Raw genomic sequence first — 15,693 nt, forward strand, 5'->3', positions numbered from 1 at the left:
TTAAACGCTCAAAATGGCCAGAAAAAGAGAACTTTCATCTGAAACTCGACAGTCTATTCTTGTTCTTAGAAATGAAGGCTATTCCATGCGAGAAATTGCTAAGAAATTGAAGATTTCCTACACCGGTGTGTACTACTCCCTTCAGAGGACAGCACAAACAGGCTCTAACAGGTACTATTTAATGAAGATGCCAGTTGGGGACCTGTGAGGCGTCTGTTTCTCAAACTAGAGACTCTAATGTACTTATCTTCTTGCTCAGTTGTGCAACGCGGCCTCCCACTTCTTTTTCTACTCTGGTTAGAGCCTGTTTGTGCTGTCCTCTGAAGGGAGTAGTACACACCGGTGTAGGAAATCTTCAATTTCTTAGCAATTTCTCGCATGGAATAGCCTTCATTTCTAAGAACAAGAATAGACTGTCGAGTTTCAGATGAAAGTTCTCTTTTTCTGGCCATTTTGAGCGTTTAATTGACCCCACAAATGTGATGCTCCAGAAACTCAATCTGCTCAAAGAAGTGCCCATCCAACCAATCCAACTTGTGGGAGCTGCTTCTGGAAGCGTGGGGTGCAATTTCTCCAGATTACCTCAACAAATTAACAGCTAGAATGCCAAAGGTCTGCAATGCTGTAATTGCTGCAAATGGAGGATTCTTTGACGAAAGCAAAGTTTGATGTAAAAAAAATCTTATTTCAAATACAAATCATTATTTCTAACCTTGTCAATGTCTTGACTCTATTTTCTATTCATTTCACAACATATGGTGGTGAATAAGTGTGACTTTTCATGGAAAACACAAAATTGTTTGGGTGATCCCAAACTTTTGAACGGTAGTGTATATATATATATATATATATATATATATATATATATATATATATATATATATATATATATATATATATAGTTAGTGCTGCCCCAGAAGCTACAGAGGATGGTAAATATAGCTCTACATGATGAATCAGGCCACCTAGGATTCCAGCGGACATTACCTCTGATTCGAGAACGCTTTACTGGCCCTGGATGTTTCAAGAAGCTAAACTGTGGTGTGAGCAGCGTGAGTGTTATTGTCTCAGGAAGACCCCCACAGCCGGCCTCAGAACTCCCCTTGTCACCATACATAACATGGAGCTTGTTTGTATTGATTTCCTGATGCTGGAAAAGTCTGTTGGTGGGGTTGAAAATTTGCTGGTGGTCATCCATAATTTTTCCCGTTTTGCCCAGGTCTACCTGACTAAGGACCAGAAGGCAACGACAGTAGCCAGGGTGTTGTGGAGAAATTTCCTCTGCCGTTTTGGATTCCAAGCAAAGCTCCATGCTGATCAGGGGCACAACTTTGTGAGTGCAGTGGTAAGAGATCTTTGCAAGATCACTGGCATCACCAAAACACGCACCAGTCCGTACGACCCTCATGAAAATGGAACCACTGAGAGGTTTTGGCTAAGATCAAGTGTAGTCACAATCATGTTGACTAAAAACAAGAGAGTGGAAGGGATTGGCAGTATTCTCTTGTATGTAGGGCATATCCTCTCTGCTGTGGCAAAATGGGGAACAAAGAGACATACATGCATCGGACCAAAGCTCATGTTCGCAGGTGCTTTGAAGAGGGACATTTTGCCATAGGTAACAGTTAGGTTCAAGTGAATTGTAAATACAGTCAAATAAGTTGCCTGTCACAAAATCAAGACTCCTGATATAGGCAGTGTCCAGTTATTCAATAATTCCCCATTTCCAGAGATTTGAACATTAGATAACAAGTGTATCACAGTCTAGTGTACGCATAATGCAGTTGATGCACAGTCCAGCGTGACACAGTCGGTGAACTCCTCTCGTTCTCCAAACACACACATTTAAAGGAGAGAGGTTAACTGTGCACAGCTGTCCCTGGACAGCCAGATGAGTCACTCCTGACTACCTCTGCTGCTTGAACCGCTGCACAAATTGCACCTGCATGCAAAACGATGAAACTCTACATGTACAGCATGAGCCTCGGTTTGCTGAGGCAAAAGGATGCCTCCAATGAGTCCTCTTCTTTCTAGCTGCCAGCTAAAATCAACAAAGCTGAGAGTGGTCAGTGTGTTGGAACAGAAATAGCTGTTGTTTTATGAATGTCAAGGACAGCTTTAGCCTAAGGTTTATGAGCAGGGGCTTTAGACTAGAAGTTAGCTATGATCTGGCTTGTGAACATCCACCTGCGGGATGTGAGCAAGAGACGCTCCCCTTCAATACGCACAACTTTGTCCATGGACCTTCATAGAAACCAGCTGCCCACCCAGCCCCCACCCCTCAAGCTGTTCTGGTGGTGCTGGTCAGTGGCCAAGAGCATATGAATGTGTAAAATCATAGTAATGTGTTGCCGGCATGTGCTCACTAAGCTTTGCCCAAATAAATAAAGGTTAAGAATAAACACGGGAAAAAGATCAGTTTGATTATTTGACAGAGATGAATAAATAAGAATTACATCTGCCTTCAGATCCAAAACATCAGTTTGTTTGCTAATAAGCTCTGGAACAGCGACACAGTTCAAAAGGAATTCTTGTTAAAGAGGTCTACATACAAGATGACAGCAAATAACTGTGACAAATAGCGTGTGTATAAAGTGTTCCTTTTAGTGCAGATCAGCAACATAAGTGTGGCAGTCTGACACAATATTTAACACTCAGACAGCCACAGCAATATAATTCACTGCAATTATGTGCAAAACAAATGTCATGCTGCTGGCAAGTCACCCATATATCTATAAATTGATTTCTCTCATGCAAGCACAAGCATCTCCATCCCATCTTTACACTGTGATTTGGATAATTGTACAGCCATGCAGCTGCCACAGCTCGATAGGGAACGGTGAGGCATTAGCAGCACATGCAATGCTCCCCCTCAAGCCATGGTCTCTGACAGAGGATGGCTGAAAGCCATGTGGCTCTGTTGTTTCGATCTGAAGTGACATTTTCATAGCCATGTGTGGCAGGAGGGTATGCTGTTTATGTACTGGTCTCAAAAAAGTGAGATGCAGGAGATAGTCATCTGGCCAACGAGGAACACCTTTATGCATTTAACATCTCTCCCTATCTATGTCTGTTTGTGTATGAGCAGAGAGGAGCTGATGGATTGTGCATCACATTGTACCATGCATTTACTGAACTTTGGTAGACAGTTGCAAAGTAATACATAAATGCATTGGAAAGGGAGAATTATCAAAAGACTGGACATTGCCTGGAAAGAAAATCTTAAAGAACTGTGTTGTTATTTGACTGTGGCATCTGACTGTGTTAAATATATTGCATAGGTCAACCAGAATACTCCTCTCACAGTGTGTTGTTCTTTAAAGTTCCTAAACTGGGTTGCACTGTCTTTCAAGGTGCCACTCCATAGTTTCAAGATTTTGTGGTCATTTCCCATTTATTGCATATGGCCTAGCTCTCTCTCTTTCCCTCTCAAGCCACTCCCCTCTTGTGGAGGTCTAACCTTGATGTAGCAGACAAATAATCTCTTACCGTCTCTGAACTCCTGTTTGCGGTACTGTTTAGTGACCTCCACCTGGAACACTTGGTACTCACAGATGTAGGCGGCCATCTTTGACAGACTCTGTCTGCCTGACCCCCCAACACCAACCAGCAGCATGTTGCCTCTGGGCTGGCTGATCACACGCACCACACGGGTTACTGGGGAGGAAAAACACACACACACACACACATAATCTCAGGGTCAGAATATTCTGACTGACAGTGAGCACAAGTGTTTTGTTTCATAGTAATGTTTATTTAAGTTCAGTTAGTTTTACTCTTTAGCAGAGCTAATGATCCCTTTAGGGAGGTGATGAAATCTAAAATTTGTCTACAATCCGAGAACTTGTTTTTACCTCTACCTCCAATCCTGTGTTATTATCAACACCAAAAACACTGCCAAATTGTTAGTTCTTGTACTCTGCAGAAATATACCTGGGAGCATTTCATGATTTCCCTACTTACTTGCCAACACTCATATGGACAAATAATTATCCTTGTATGTTTTTTCCCTTTACTTCAGAATGTTGTGTTTAAGATCTCTACCTATTTAAGGTTTAATATCAAGCCAAGTCAAATTCTTTGTGTACGTAAACTCACTTAGCAACTAGCAGAAAAACTTGGGCTTGAACATTTTAAGCCATTGGATTAATATTGTCACCAACTTGACGTACTGCTAGTATTCATCTTGCAAAACAACTGTTTCCTTTTCGATCACAGACACATGCACACACATCCTGCAAACATGCACAACACCCACCCAGATAAACACAGCTACGAACCCATGTAAATGTGCAAAAAAAACACACACAAACAAAAACACCCATGTGCAAACACATACACAGATACAAAGAAACACACACACAAGCCATCACAATGAAGCCTTTCCTGTTGATGTATGATGTTGCTACAGTAATGTGGCATCATTGATTTCTAACAGTGTGCTGTAAGTGGCATATTGACTAAGTGTGGAGAGCACTGTCTGGCATAGAGAGCCCCTCTGTTTTGACTAAAGGCTAGTGTTTAGCCATATCCCACACTATGTTCTCTCAGAGGCGTTCTCAACCTGTGTCTGAATCATGAAATTGGGGGATAACCAACATTGCAAATACCAGGAAGTTGAATCACTTCATCTGGACAGAAAATTTAGTGGGAGAAATGTTTCATCGCTCATCTAAGTGACTTTGTCAGTCTCAGCTGACTGCATGTACTCCAGATGAACTGATTCAACTTTCTGTGATTTCCTTATATGGATTATTGAGCATGCATCAAGACAACATGGCAAAGACATGCGGGGAGAGACACAAAAGCAGAAAATGAATGAGGATGTGCTATATTGATTGAGGTGATGGTACTGGATTGACTGAGTTGACAATGGCACATTGCTGTTGATGCTGTGGGGGATGCTATCTGGGGAATGTGCTGCTCTGTCTGCTAAGAGAGAAAATGCCAGTTGTGCTGTGTATTTAAAGCCTGTGTAGGGGGCAGCAGATAAGCTTGTGGTAAGACATCAGTCAGATACCTAAGGGTCACGAGTCTGAATCCCAGGCCTGGTTGGGTGATCCTCATTGAACCTGGGATGACAATTAAAATCCTGCTTGCGTCACCTTACCAGATACCACCAATACGTATTGTGCCCTTGTGTGAGGTATTCTATCAAAGCCAATCTGCACCAGCTTGGCAGTGTCTCATCTGGATAATGTAGGGACCAGCGCTGCCCGTGGACTGCAATACCCATAACTCCCTACTCAACCTCATAGGTGATCTCCTCCCACCATCTCGCTTTACACTGTAATAATACTGGTTACAGCAGTACTGTATCCAGTGATACAATTTCACCCATAAAATCGTGGCGGATTTGAGATTCACTCTCTCTCGCTGTGGACCGTGCACGCCACAAGTATTCAAAGATACCTTTTCTGCAGAAGATCAACGAGAACAAAGGACCACGTGTCTTCACATCACTGCTGGCCACGGTTTTATTGGAAGATAACCTAGTCTTGCTCATCCGCTAATCAGCTGTTACAGCAGGTTAAGTTTTCCTGCAAGACACACAGCTAACACAGAAAGAGAAGGCGAACGGACCCCTTTTTAATGTCGACGCAATCCCAACTTAGACTCCTCCAACATTGTTGGTTGATGGATGGAGCACTTTCAGCTGACGAGCTGGAAGGAGAAAGAGACTGTTTTCCGTGGACCCACGCTTTGATGCCGGACAACAAAAGACACACCTCTGATTGCCATGGAGCAGCGATCTCAAATAAGGCTGGTGTGGGCATAGATAGTGTTAATGGTGTAGCTGCAAGACTTCGCCTTAGTGTTTTAGTAGCAGAGTTACTTTAATAGTCGATCTAATTGTCTCACGTGAAAAAGGTGTCCTTAATTGAAATGACCTGTGTTCGACATACACACTGTGATTCAAGTAGGAATGTTACAAGGGTAAGTTTTGGTTTTTTTCCTTCAAATCTTCTTGTGTTTGAATCTTATCTTGTTACTTGAGTCAAGTACTATTGGTTGAATTCATTCGCTATTCAGTTGCGCACACCAATCCACAGTTTGCTAGACAGACCATCTACCTTCCTTTAGTTTATCTTGTACTTTAAATTTTTGTTTCTTTTGTTTGCTACCTTGGTAGATAATGTATGCAATCTCTCTCTATCTCTCACTTTCTTTTGTTGCCTCAATCTTATCACACTCCTTTCGCTGTGCACCGTCTCATATGCGTGATTTCGCACAGCCTTCCTCTACAAACACCTCCTCCTTTCGGCGTACACACGCCGCATGCAGACCCCCCCCCCGACACACACACACACACACACACACACACACACTCACGTCTCTCCAGTGCGCGGCAGCACACACACACACAATAATGCACACACCCACCCATGCACCTCCCCTTTCAGTGCACAGACACACACACACCCATGTAATATTTGCAAAGCCTCTCTACCTCATATCACTTTTTGTGCCTTGATCATTATATAACTGCTCATCATTGTATCTGATCAGTATTGGTTGATGTTGATTAGTAGTAGTCGACTTTTCCCCCCTTTTCTCCCTAATTGTAGCTGGCCAATTACCGCACTCTCTGAGCCGTCCCGGTCACTGCTCCACCCCCTCGGCCGATCCGGGGAGGGCTGCAGACTACCACATGCCTCCTCTGATACATGTGGAGTCACCAGCCACTTCTTTTCACCTGACAGTGAGCAGTTTCGCCAGGGGGACATAGCACATGGGAGCATCACGGTATTCCTCCCAGCACCCCCCCCCCCAACAGGCACCCCGACCGACCAGAGGAGGCGCTAGTGCAGCGACCAGGACACATACCCACATTCGGCTTCCCACCCGCAGACATGTCCAATTGTGTCTGTAGGGACGCCCGACCAAGCCAGAGGTAACACGGGGATTCAAACCAGTGATCCTCGTGTTGGTAGGCAACGGAATAGACCGCCATGCCACCCAGACGCCCTCCCTTTTTTTCCCATTTTAGTGTATAAAATTAAAGTATTCATTAGACTTGGATGTTAGTTGCACTGCTGAAAGTTAAGCTCTGGAAAGGCAGAAGCATTTCGATACTTGGAACTGTGCCTGCAAACGAAATATCAAGCGATGGGTTTGCTATTGTCTCACCAGGTTTTCTTTATGAAAACTGTGACAGAGTTAAAAATGCCTGAACTGTTACATACTGTGTGTAAGTATGCTTGTGTGTATGTGGTGTGTGAGTCTCCCTGGGCCATACTGTGCTCAGTGGCATCTTTGAAGAGCACCAGGCTCATTGGCACTACACCAGGTGTCAGGTTGTAATCCTCCAGCTGGGTCTCCATGAAGGTCTTCAGCTTCCTTGTGTCCAGCAGATCCTCATACACACGAGGCTCCTGCATGAAGTCACCTGTCGCAAACAGACACGCAAAGTGAGACCCATGAAACACAGGTGAGTTTAAAGAGTCAACTCATGTATACAAACATAGACAAGCAAACTATTTCGAAAAGGGTCCTTATAGCCAAAAGCACGCACACATATAATCACACAAACATGCTCCATCTTTCTCACAAAGTTGCGGGCGCACACACATATTTTATACAGAGCCACCATATATAGGGAGACATTGTCATATACCATATATTGATATGGTCAAAGACAAACGCTAACACACACAGACAGTACATAAACACAATCATACCGCCTGCTGTAGTCATCAACACCTCAGTTCAGGAATCACAATTAATCACAATTAATCAGCTCTTCAATCATTGATCAGACCATATAGTTCATCATCTAATCCATAATCTTACTGGAAAAGCCATTGTTCAACTGTGTGTGTATGTGTTTTTGTGGTTGTTTATACTGTATATACCAAACACTGGAGGTTGTCTGTTGGGGCAGATGTTATGGTAGGTGAGATCGAAGACTGATGCCAGTTTTTCAGCCAGCAGACCAACAAAGGCCTCGGCATCACTGTGGTCTATGAGCCGATCAGAGAAAACCCTGAAATAACACACCCACGGATGGAACAAACACACAGATCAGCCAGTTGTAAACAAAGAAATTTAATAATAGATAAATTAACAGATTTCAAAAGCAGATTTCAAAAGGAAACACCTGTTATTACCCATCAAATGTTGAGAAGATTTTACTTTAAGTTTATTTGCACAACGATATGAGATACAGGCTGAGTGACATTAAAAACCAGACGGTGGGGCATTCGGGTGGCGTGGCGGTCTATTTCATTGCCTATCAACACGAGGATCACCAGTTCGAATCCTAATGATCGGGCGTCCCTACAGACACAATTAGCCGTGTCTGTGGGGGGGAAGCCGGATGTGGGTATGTGTCCTGGTTGCTGCATTAGTGCCTCTTCTGGTCGGTCGGGGAGTCTGTTCAGGGGGAGGGGGAACTGGGGGGAATAGCGTGATCCTCCCATGCACTATGTCCCCCTGATGAAAATCCTCACTGTCAGGTGAAAAGAAGCGGCTGGCAACTCCACATGTATTGGAGGAGGCATATGGTAGTCTGCAGCCCTCCCCGGATCAGCAGAGGGGGTGGAGCAGTGACCGGGACGGCTCGAAGAGTGGGGTAATTGGACGGGTACAATTAGGGGGAGAAAAGAGGGGGGGAAACCATATGGTGGACAAACAACCAGTGATAAAAACACAAGGGAGACATGATATTGATGATCTGTGCAGGGGTGCTACGCATGAGATGAGCAAAATAACACAACAAGCAAAGACATGACTATGAAAGGGAAAATAAAGGAAGTGCTTTTGTCTGTATCTGACAAGAAAACAGGATGGCAACAGCTTGATAGGCTGCGTACGAGCGTGCTACGCATGTCCCTGAGTTACTGAGGAGTTGCTTCCATAATGTTTTTGTTAAATACTCAGTTGATGCATGGCCTGCCACTACATATTGGATATCCATCCACCCACAGCTCTCAATGGGCCCAAAACAATTGCACGTTTGCAAAGGATTGATACTCAACTTTCTAGAGGATAATACCATGCGCAGCAGCTCTCAGAGAAATTATTGCCTGCATGAGCATAAAATTTGACATGGCGGCGCAATGCATCAAACCATAACGTGGCTTGGTTGACAGTGTGCGCACACACACACTCCCTCTCTCTCCCTGCTTCTTTCTCTTTGGAATGACCTGCAGCTGATTTCTCTCCGCTCATCAGCGTGATAAAGGAGGAAGACTGAAGCAACGTGACACCCAGACAATGGCAGACAGACTAAATATTGCTGCGAGAGGGCCTTGTTAGTGCTACGGTGAGGTGTATTAAAGTTATGCATGCTTTTCAAGATTGATCAAGTCTTTGAAATATAAAATCATCAAAGAAGAGCACATATCTTTGTATATTTATCTCTTACACATTAAAATCTTACTCAGATACTGCATCTCATAGTAATGGAAAAGAAACGAATATATTTGAGGTAAATTTGAGGTAATTTGAGGCTTCCCTGTGATGCGTGGAAACGGGAGGAAGCTGAAGTGAGGGCAATTTTTTGCCTCTCTATTGCAATTGATTTGGATGTGATTATACAAGCTACTATAATGCTGAAGCTGTAGTAGCCTCTAAATGGATTATAATTGAGTTGTAGTGGGTGCCTATCAATAGACTTTGGGTGCCTATCAATAGAAATCAGGTCAATCCCATGCTCATGTGTTCTCTACCTACAGGTCAATAACACTACTCCAAGTGGACACTGATGAAAAAAAAACTATTTTAATTCATGGCCTGAAGATTGCACACAAAAATCAAGGAAAATTAAAAACAAAAACAAAAAACTGGAAAATCATTTTTACACTGTATCACCAGTTGAGTACAAGAGGGACAGAAAGAGACAGACAGACAGGGAGATAGAGAAAGTGAAAGAGAATGAGACGGAGAAAAAAAAAGAGAGAGAGAGATACCTGAAGCACTCATGGATCCAAAGTCTGGTGATGCTCTGCTTGGTGTCATGGAAGTCTCTGTGAGCTCGCATCAGGCCCTGAAAAACCTTGAGGCAGGTAGAGACAGACGAATGACAAATAGAAGAAAAAAAATCCTCTCTGCTTCACCCAGTGTCCTCTCAGTCTGCCTCAGGGGTTCCAATAAAGTGTAGTTTATTGTAGAATATACTATGGCTATATAGTGTACTCTACCATAGAATGGTTTCTGTTTAAGTATCCACACAGACTGCAGTTGGACACTGCTTGTTAAAACTCACTTAAGGTCTGACATTAACTGATGGATGTTGTTTGGATATGGGATTAACGGGGCTAATTTGCCACCAAATATATTGGCTTGGACCGGACTTGAGTTCAAAAGTAATGTTACAAAAATGTTTTATTTATGTATTTACCACAAATCATTAGCATTTTGGGGGCAAGTCTGGGTTCACAGAAAAATGAAAAACAGTTAACTTTGAGTGCAACATAAAAGTACACCACTTCGTTCGTGTTCAGCCCTCTGAATTTCACCCCTCTGATGAACCATACCAAACAGCCAAAGGTGAACACTGGATTTTGTGACTTTTCAGAACCTCTTGGCAACTTAATTTCTGTGGTGTCACCAATACTTTTAGCAACAAAGTGATATAGAAGTACGTAACATATCCCGTTTCTCTTTTCACCTTCACATCTGTTCTAATGGGAGTCAAGTCAATTGAGAGGAGGCTGCCGTGACACAGTGTGACACTGTGTCTTTGTTATATCACTTTTGATTAACCCCCCCTTTTTCCCCCCAGTTGTACATGGCCAATTACCCCACTCTTCCAAGCCATCCCGGTCGCTGCTCCACCCCTTCTGCTGATCTGGGAGAGCTACAGACTACCACATGCTTCCTCCGATACATATGGAGTCGCCAGCCACTTCTTTTCACCTGACAGTGAGGAGTTTTGCCAGGGCGACGTAGCGCATGGGAGGTTCACGCTATTCTCCCCCAGTTCCGAACCTCTCCCCTGAACAGGCACCCCGACCAACCAGATGAGGCACTAGTGCAGCGACCAGGACACATACCCACATCCAACTGTGTCTGTAGGGACACTCGACCAAGCCGGAGGTAACACGGGGATTCAAACTGACGAGCCCCCTGTTGGTAGGCAACGGAATAGACCGCCATGTCACCCGGATGGCCCACTTTTGATCATTTTTTCTCCATTCTTTTTACTTCTGATATTACTTTTCGAATTTTTTTTGTAATATTAAAGTGTTCCACAGAGCAATGCATCCAGTCAAATTCCTGGTATATCAAAACGTACTTGAGAAATGGAACACATTTGGATTGCGGTTCTGATTGTTGACGTGTTTTTGAGACTGTATTCTGTATCACTGCACCCATGTGCCAGTATTCACACCTGCAGCCCAGAGACACATCTGTCCAGGTGAGTGTGAATACCTTGGAGATGTCCCTGAGGTTGAAGAGGTAGTGTATCTTGGCAGGGGTGGGCAGGAAGCGTGCTACAACGGCATAGTAGAGCTCTAAGGTGGCCTGAGTCAGGACCTCTCCGATAGGCTTCACCCTCTCCTCAAACTCCTGGAGCTTCTGGCTGATCATGGTGCCGTAGATGCACTTGATCTGAGACTCCTGCAAGGGGAAACAAAAGGAGCAGAATGTCTTACGGTTCTCACTTTATGGATTTTGCAAATGATTATCAGTGCAAACAAAGTACTGCAATGTCAATCATACATGCTGAGGAGAGATACACAGAAAGGGAGTGCTGGGCGCCAGGGGTTGGTTGGGGGTGGGGGTGTTAACATGTTATGAAGCTAGGCAGTGGGCAGGAAACTTATTTCACATTTCCCACTCCACATATTGAAGAGGCAGAGCGAGGGTTCTAATTGTTTATTTCCTGAATGCAACAAGACCCCGGTCATTTTTCGAAGAGAGATTCCATCTTGTTTCTTTTTGTGCCAAGCCACAGTAAAAAGAGGTAGGGTGGAGAGGGAGAATGAGTGGAGAGGGCAGAACAAATAAGGGGGCTGTGAGACAGGCCCAAGGCAGTAGAAAGCTGGGGGGGGGGGCAAGTGGCACAGGGAAGATGGACCACAAGAGGTTGAAAAGAGCGTAACTGCCCCGGTCTCGTCAGATCCGACTATGGCCGGACTCAATGAAGCAGCAATCATTGGCAACGCTGTCTTGGGAGGGGGGCGGAGTCGGCTTGTGTTCGTCACGTGAATGCGTCTCTGTATGTGTCGGAAAAAATAGTGGTTCGGCCTGGAGTCGCCTTGTCATGAAAGTGGGGAGGCGTTCTCCTTCGAGACTGCCGGCCGGAGAGATGCAGTTCGCGAACGCATGCAGTACGAGGGTGGGTGTTTGAATTAAAATAGGGATCGATTGGCCACTAAATTGGGAGAAAAAAAAAGGGAAAAATCAGAAATAAAAATTTAGAGAAAAGAACGTAACAACAGAGATGAAAGACTCCTGGGAAATTGAAAAAGCCTGAAAAGAGACAAGAGGAAAGCTCAAGAGGGAAAAAGGAATGAGAAAGAAAGAGCCAGGCAAGTGGGGAGGAAAAAAAACAGGTAAAATAGAGAAAAAAAGAAAGAAAGACAGATGCCAAACAAAGAGAGTGGGGGGAAATATTTGCAGGTCCGCCTTTCAGTCAATCATATTTTCCTGGGTGTAAAATACAGGCGTGAAGAGAGTACAGTTTTGCGGTGGTTATCATTATCATCATGACTATAATCATAATCAGGGTAATTCTCACATGGTGAGATGGAAAAGGCAGATGGCGAAGGTGATGGAGGAGGATAAAATGTCTGATGAGGAGCAGAGAACATTACAGGGAGAAACCCTCAATGACCAGGCACAGAAACCTGGGTGAGGAATAGGAGAAGTGACAGAAAAGGACAGGTAGATGGCTAAATTCAGAGACAGAGGGACAGATGAGACACATGATAGAGAGGGGACAACGTGAAAAAGTGACGTTGGTACTTTTAATCAAACGACACTTTTCAAAATGACCATATTCACAAAGACTAAACTTGTGTTGATAACAGCAATACTGTTAACACTGTCACTGGATTTAGAATGGCTCCGTTCAGGACACCAGAAGACATTGAGAACAGAGTAAAAGAACAAAGTAACGGGTCTTTTTGGCTCCAGCTAAAACCTGAAAATAAACCTCTAAGAAAAAAAGAGCCTAGAGGGAGGAAAGAAAGGATTGAAGTGCAGCAACGCTGGTAGGGGAGAACTAAGTCACAGTAGAGAAGTGACACTAAAAGGAAAGCAGAGAAGAGGAGGGAAGAGAAGAGAGGAGAGAAGTGGAGAAGAGAAGAAAAGAGGAGAGAAGAGCAGAGCAGAGCAGAGAAAAGAGGAGCACAAGAGGACTCACAGCAGGGGAGGTCATGTTGATGAGGTTGAAGCAACTCTGTAGGCGGCCAGAGATGTGAGTCCTCCCCCCACCAGGGGGCCCCATGGACGCTAACAAGAACATGTCCTAAACACACACACACACACACACACACACATACACACACACACACACGTATGCAGGCAGGGGAAGCAGACATCAATAAGGTCTCTTGCTAAACCCATACACACTGACCTATATACAACTGAAGAAAAAATACCCAAAGGTAATTAACAAGAGAAAACTAAGAGGATAGACATGTCTAATATCTTCATCTCGCGCTCCCTTTCTTTCTTCTCTCTCTCACTCACACACACGCAAACAAACAATGGGCATAATGTTCTCTCATTAACATATGAATACACACTGAAATATCTATCATATAACTTATATGTCCCATATACACTTTGTGCAAGACACTGGAACAGAAAGGTAATTAAAGGGGGTAGTTAAGGCAGAGACACCATGGAGGCAGGTAACAGATGATGCCTTAATCTCATAGACACGCACACACGCACGCACGCACGCACGCACGCACGCACGCAAACACACACACACACACACACACACATCCTCTCCTCCCCCAACCACATCTACCTGCTCTCTCTCACCTTGACACACTTAAGGGTTTGTTTCTTCCGGTCGTACCAGAAGCCGTAGTCGACCCAGAGGCGCAACAGCTCTAGTGGTGGCTGGGAGCCGAACTGGTCATATGCTGGCATGTTCAGGTCATCCAGGAAGCAGAGCATGCGCTTCCCACCTGCCGGCACATACACGCTCTTGGTTCTCTTCTCCACTCGGCTCTCGATGATGACTTGCAAATCATTAGAGGTGGTCTGGATGGAGAAACAGATGGAGACAAGGAATGCAAGAATGTCAGAAGGAGAGAGAGGAAGGTGGCAGCAGCTTCATGGCAATAATTTGACCCTTGGGCAGTGCTTCATGGTGAGGCGGAAAGGCCTCCGAAAGCAACTAGACAAGCTGATATTAAAATAGCTCTTCATTGAGTATAAATTCCCATTGCAATATTACACCATAAGCCTACTGAAACTATTTGGGTACTGGCCATTCAAACCTTTGCCAAACGTTACTTGTTTAGAGAAACAAGGACTTGGTCAAACAACAAGAGAGAGAGAAAAGGAAGAACTAGTAGCCAGGTATTAAAATAAGGTGAAAGCGAGGGAGAAAGGTAGACTGATGAGGGAAAATTACATGCGGCAGAAAAAATAGATTACGTTGGAGAAGATGGGGGTAGAATAAGAGAAATTAGGCTTATAAAGGGGTGCATGAGTTAGAGCGAGAGAGCGAGAGAGCGAGAGAGAGAGAGAGAGAGAGAGAGAGAGAGAGAGAAAGAGACCAAGAGGTTAATTTAAAATAGCTACAGACAGAGATGAATAGTCGTGGAGAGGCACAACTAAAATTTGCAGTGACATGTATATATATATATATATATATATATATATATATATATATTTATATATATATATATATATATATATATATTTATATATATATATTTATATATATATATATAAAATCCAATGAGTCAAGTAAATTCTTTATGAGACAGTACAAGCCTGTTTCATGCCATAAGGAATCATCAGCTGTCAATAAAGCTTCTTTTCACCTGACAGTGAGGAGTTTTGTCAGGGGGACGTAGCGTGTGGGAGGATCACGCCATTCCCCCAAGTTCCCTCTCCCCCCTGAACAGGTGTCCCAACCGACCAGAGGAAGCGCCAGTGCAGTGACCAGGACACACACCCACATCTGGCCTCCCGCCCGCAGACACGGCCAACCATGTCCATAGGACGCCCGACTAAGCCAGAGGCAACACGGGGACTCGATCCAGTGATCTCCGTGTTGGTAGGCAACGGAATAGACCGCTACGCTATCCGGATGCCCACAGGAAATGCATGTAGCACCAAACAGAGACAAATAAACTGAAGAGGAAAAATAATTGCATGAATTGGGAGCATCAGGCTCCAATTGTTTCCTTCTTTCATTTTGTGCTCAAAATCCACTGCAAAAGATGAAACTCGTTCTTAAAACTCCCTGTCAGGCTCGATCCGATGACTTCGGTTCAGACTCAGATTATTTAATTATTCCAGGGGCTCTGAAAGGGTCGAGCTCTGCGATGCAGTGGATAAATGAACTTGAACCTGAAGTTGATCTTGAATGTGCAAGCGAGCGGGTGCTCTTCCACAGTTGTGGGTCTGGTGTGTGTCAGAAATTACAGACGAGGTAACAAAAAAAAAAAATTAAACCAAGAAGAGGCTTTGCTGAAACAGGCATTAGGTAGACAGCCTGTGTTTTTATTCACTAAACAGCTGCTTTGCAGCCTACTCACACTTCAGTTT

The 15,693-nt window shown here is 44.1% G+C and overlaps 1 protein-coding gene across 1 annotated transcript in view; it reads right to left on the bottom strand.

The window, feature by feature from the left end:
* Nucleotides 1-15,693, bottom strand: part of dnah2 (dynein, axonemal, heavy chain 2) — a 223,342-nt gene that overhangs the window by 71,528 nt on the left and 136,121 nt on the right. Inside the window, exons 49-55 of the mRNA XM_056300849.1 lie at nt 13,948-14,172; nt 13,319-13,423; nt 11,380-11,568; nt 9,915-10,000; nt 7,857-7,987; nt 7,241-7,390; nt 3,490-3,657 (exon numbers count right to left, since the gene is read on the bottom strand). Coding sequence (XP_056156824.1) covers nt 3,490-3,657; nt 7,241-7,390; nt 7,857-7,987; nt 9,915-10,000; nt 11,380-11,568; nt 13,319-13,423; nt 13,948-14,172 — 1,054 coding nt within the window. The remainder of the gene's footprint in view (nt 1-3,489; nt 3,658-7,240; nt 7,391-7,856; nt 7,988-9,914; nt 10,001-11,379; nt 11,569-13,318; nt 13,424-13,947; nt 14,173-15,693) is intronic.

This window comes from Lampris incognitus, chromosome 20, assembly GCF_029633865.1.
Source record: "Lampris incognitus isolate fLamInc1 chromosome 20, fLamInc1.hap2, whole genome shotgun sequence".
Taxonomy (NCBI): domain Eukaryota; kingdom Metazoa; phylum Chordata; class Actinopteri; order Lampriformes; family Lampridae; genus Lampris; species Lampris incognitus.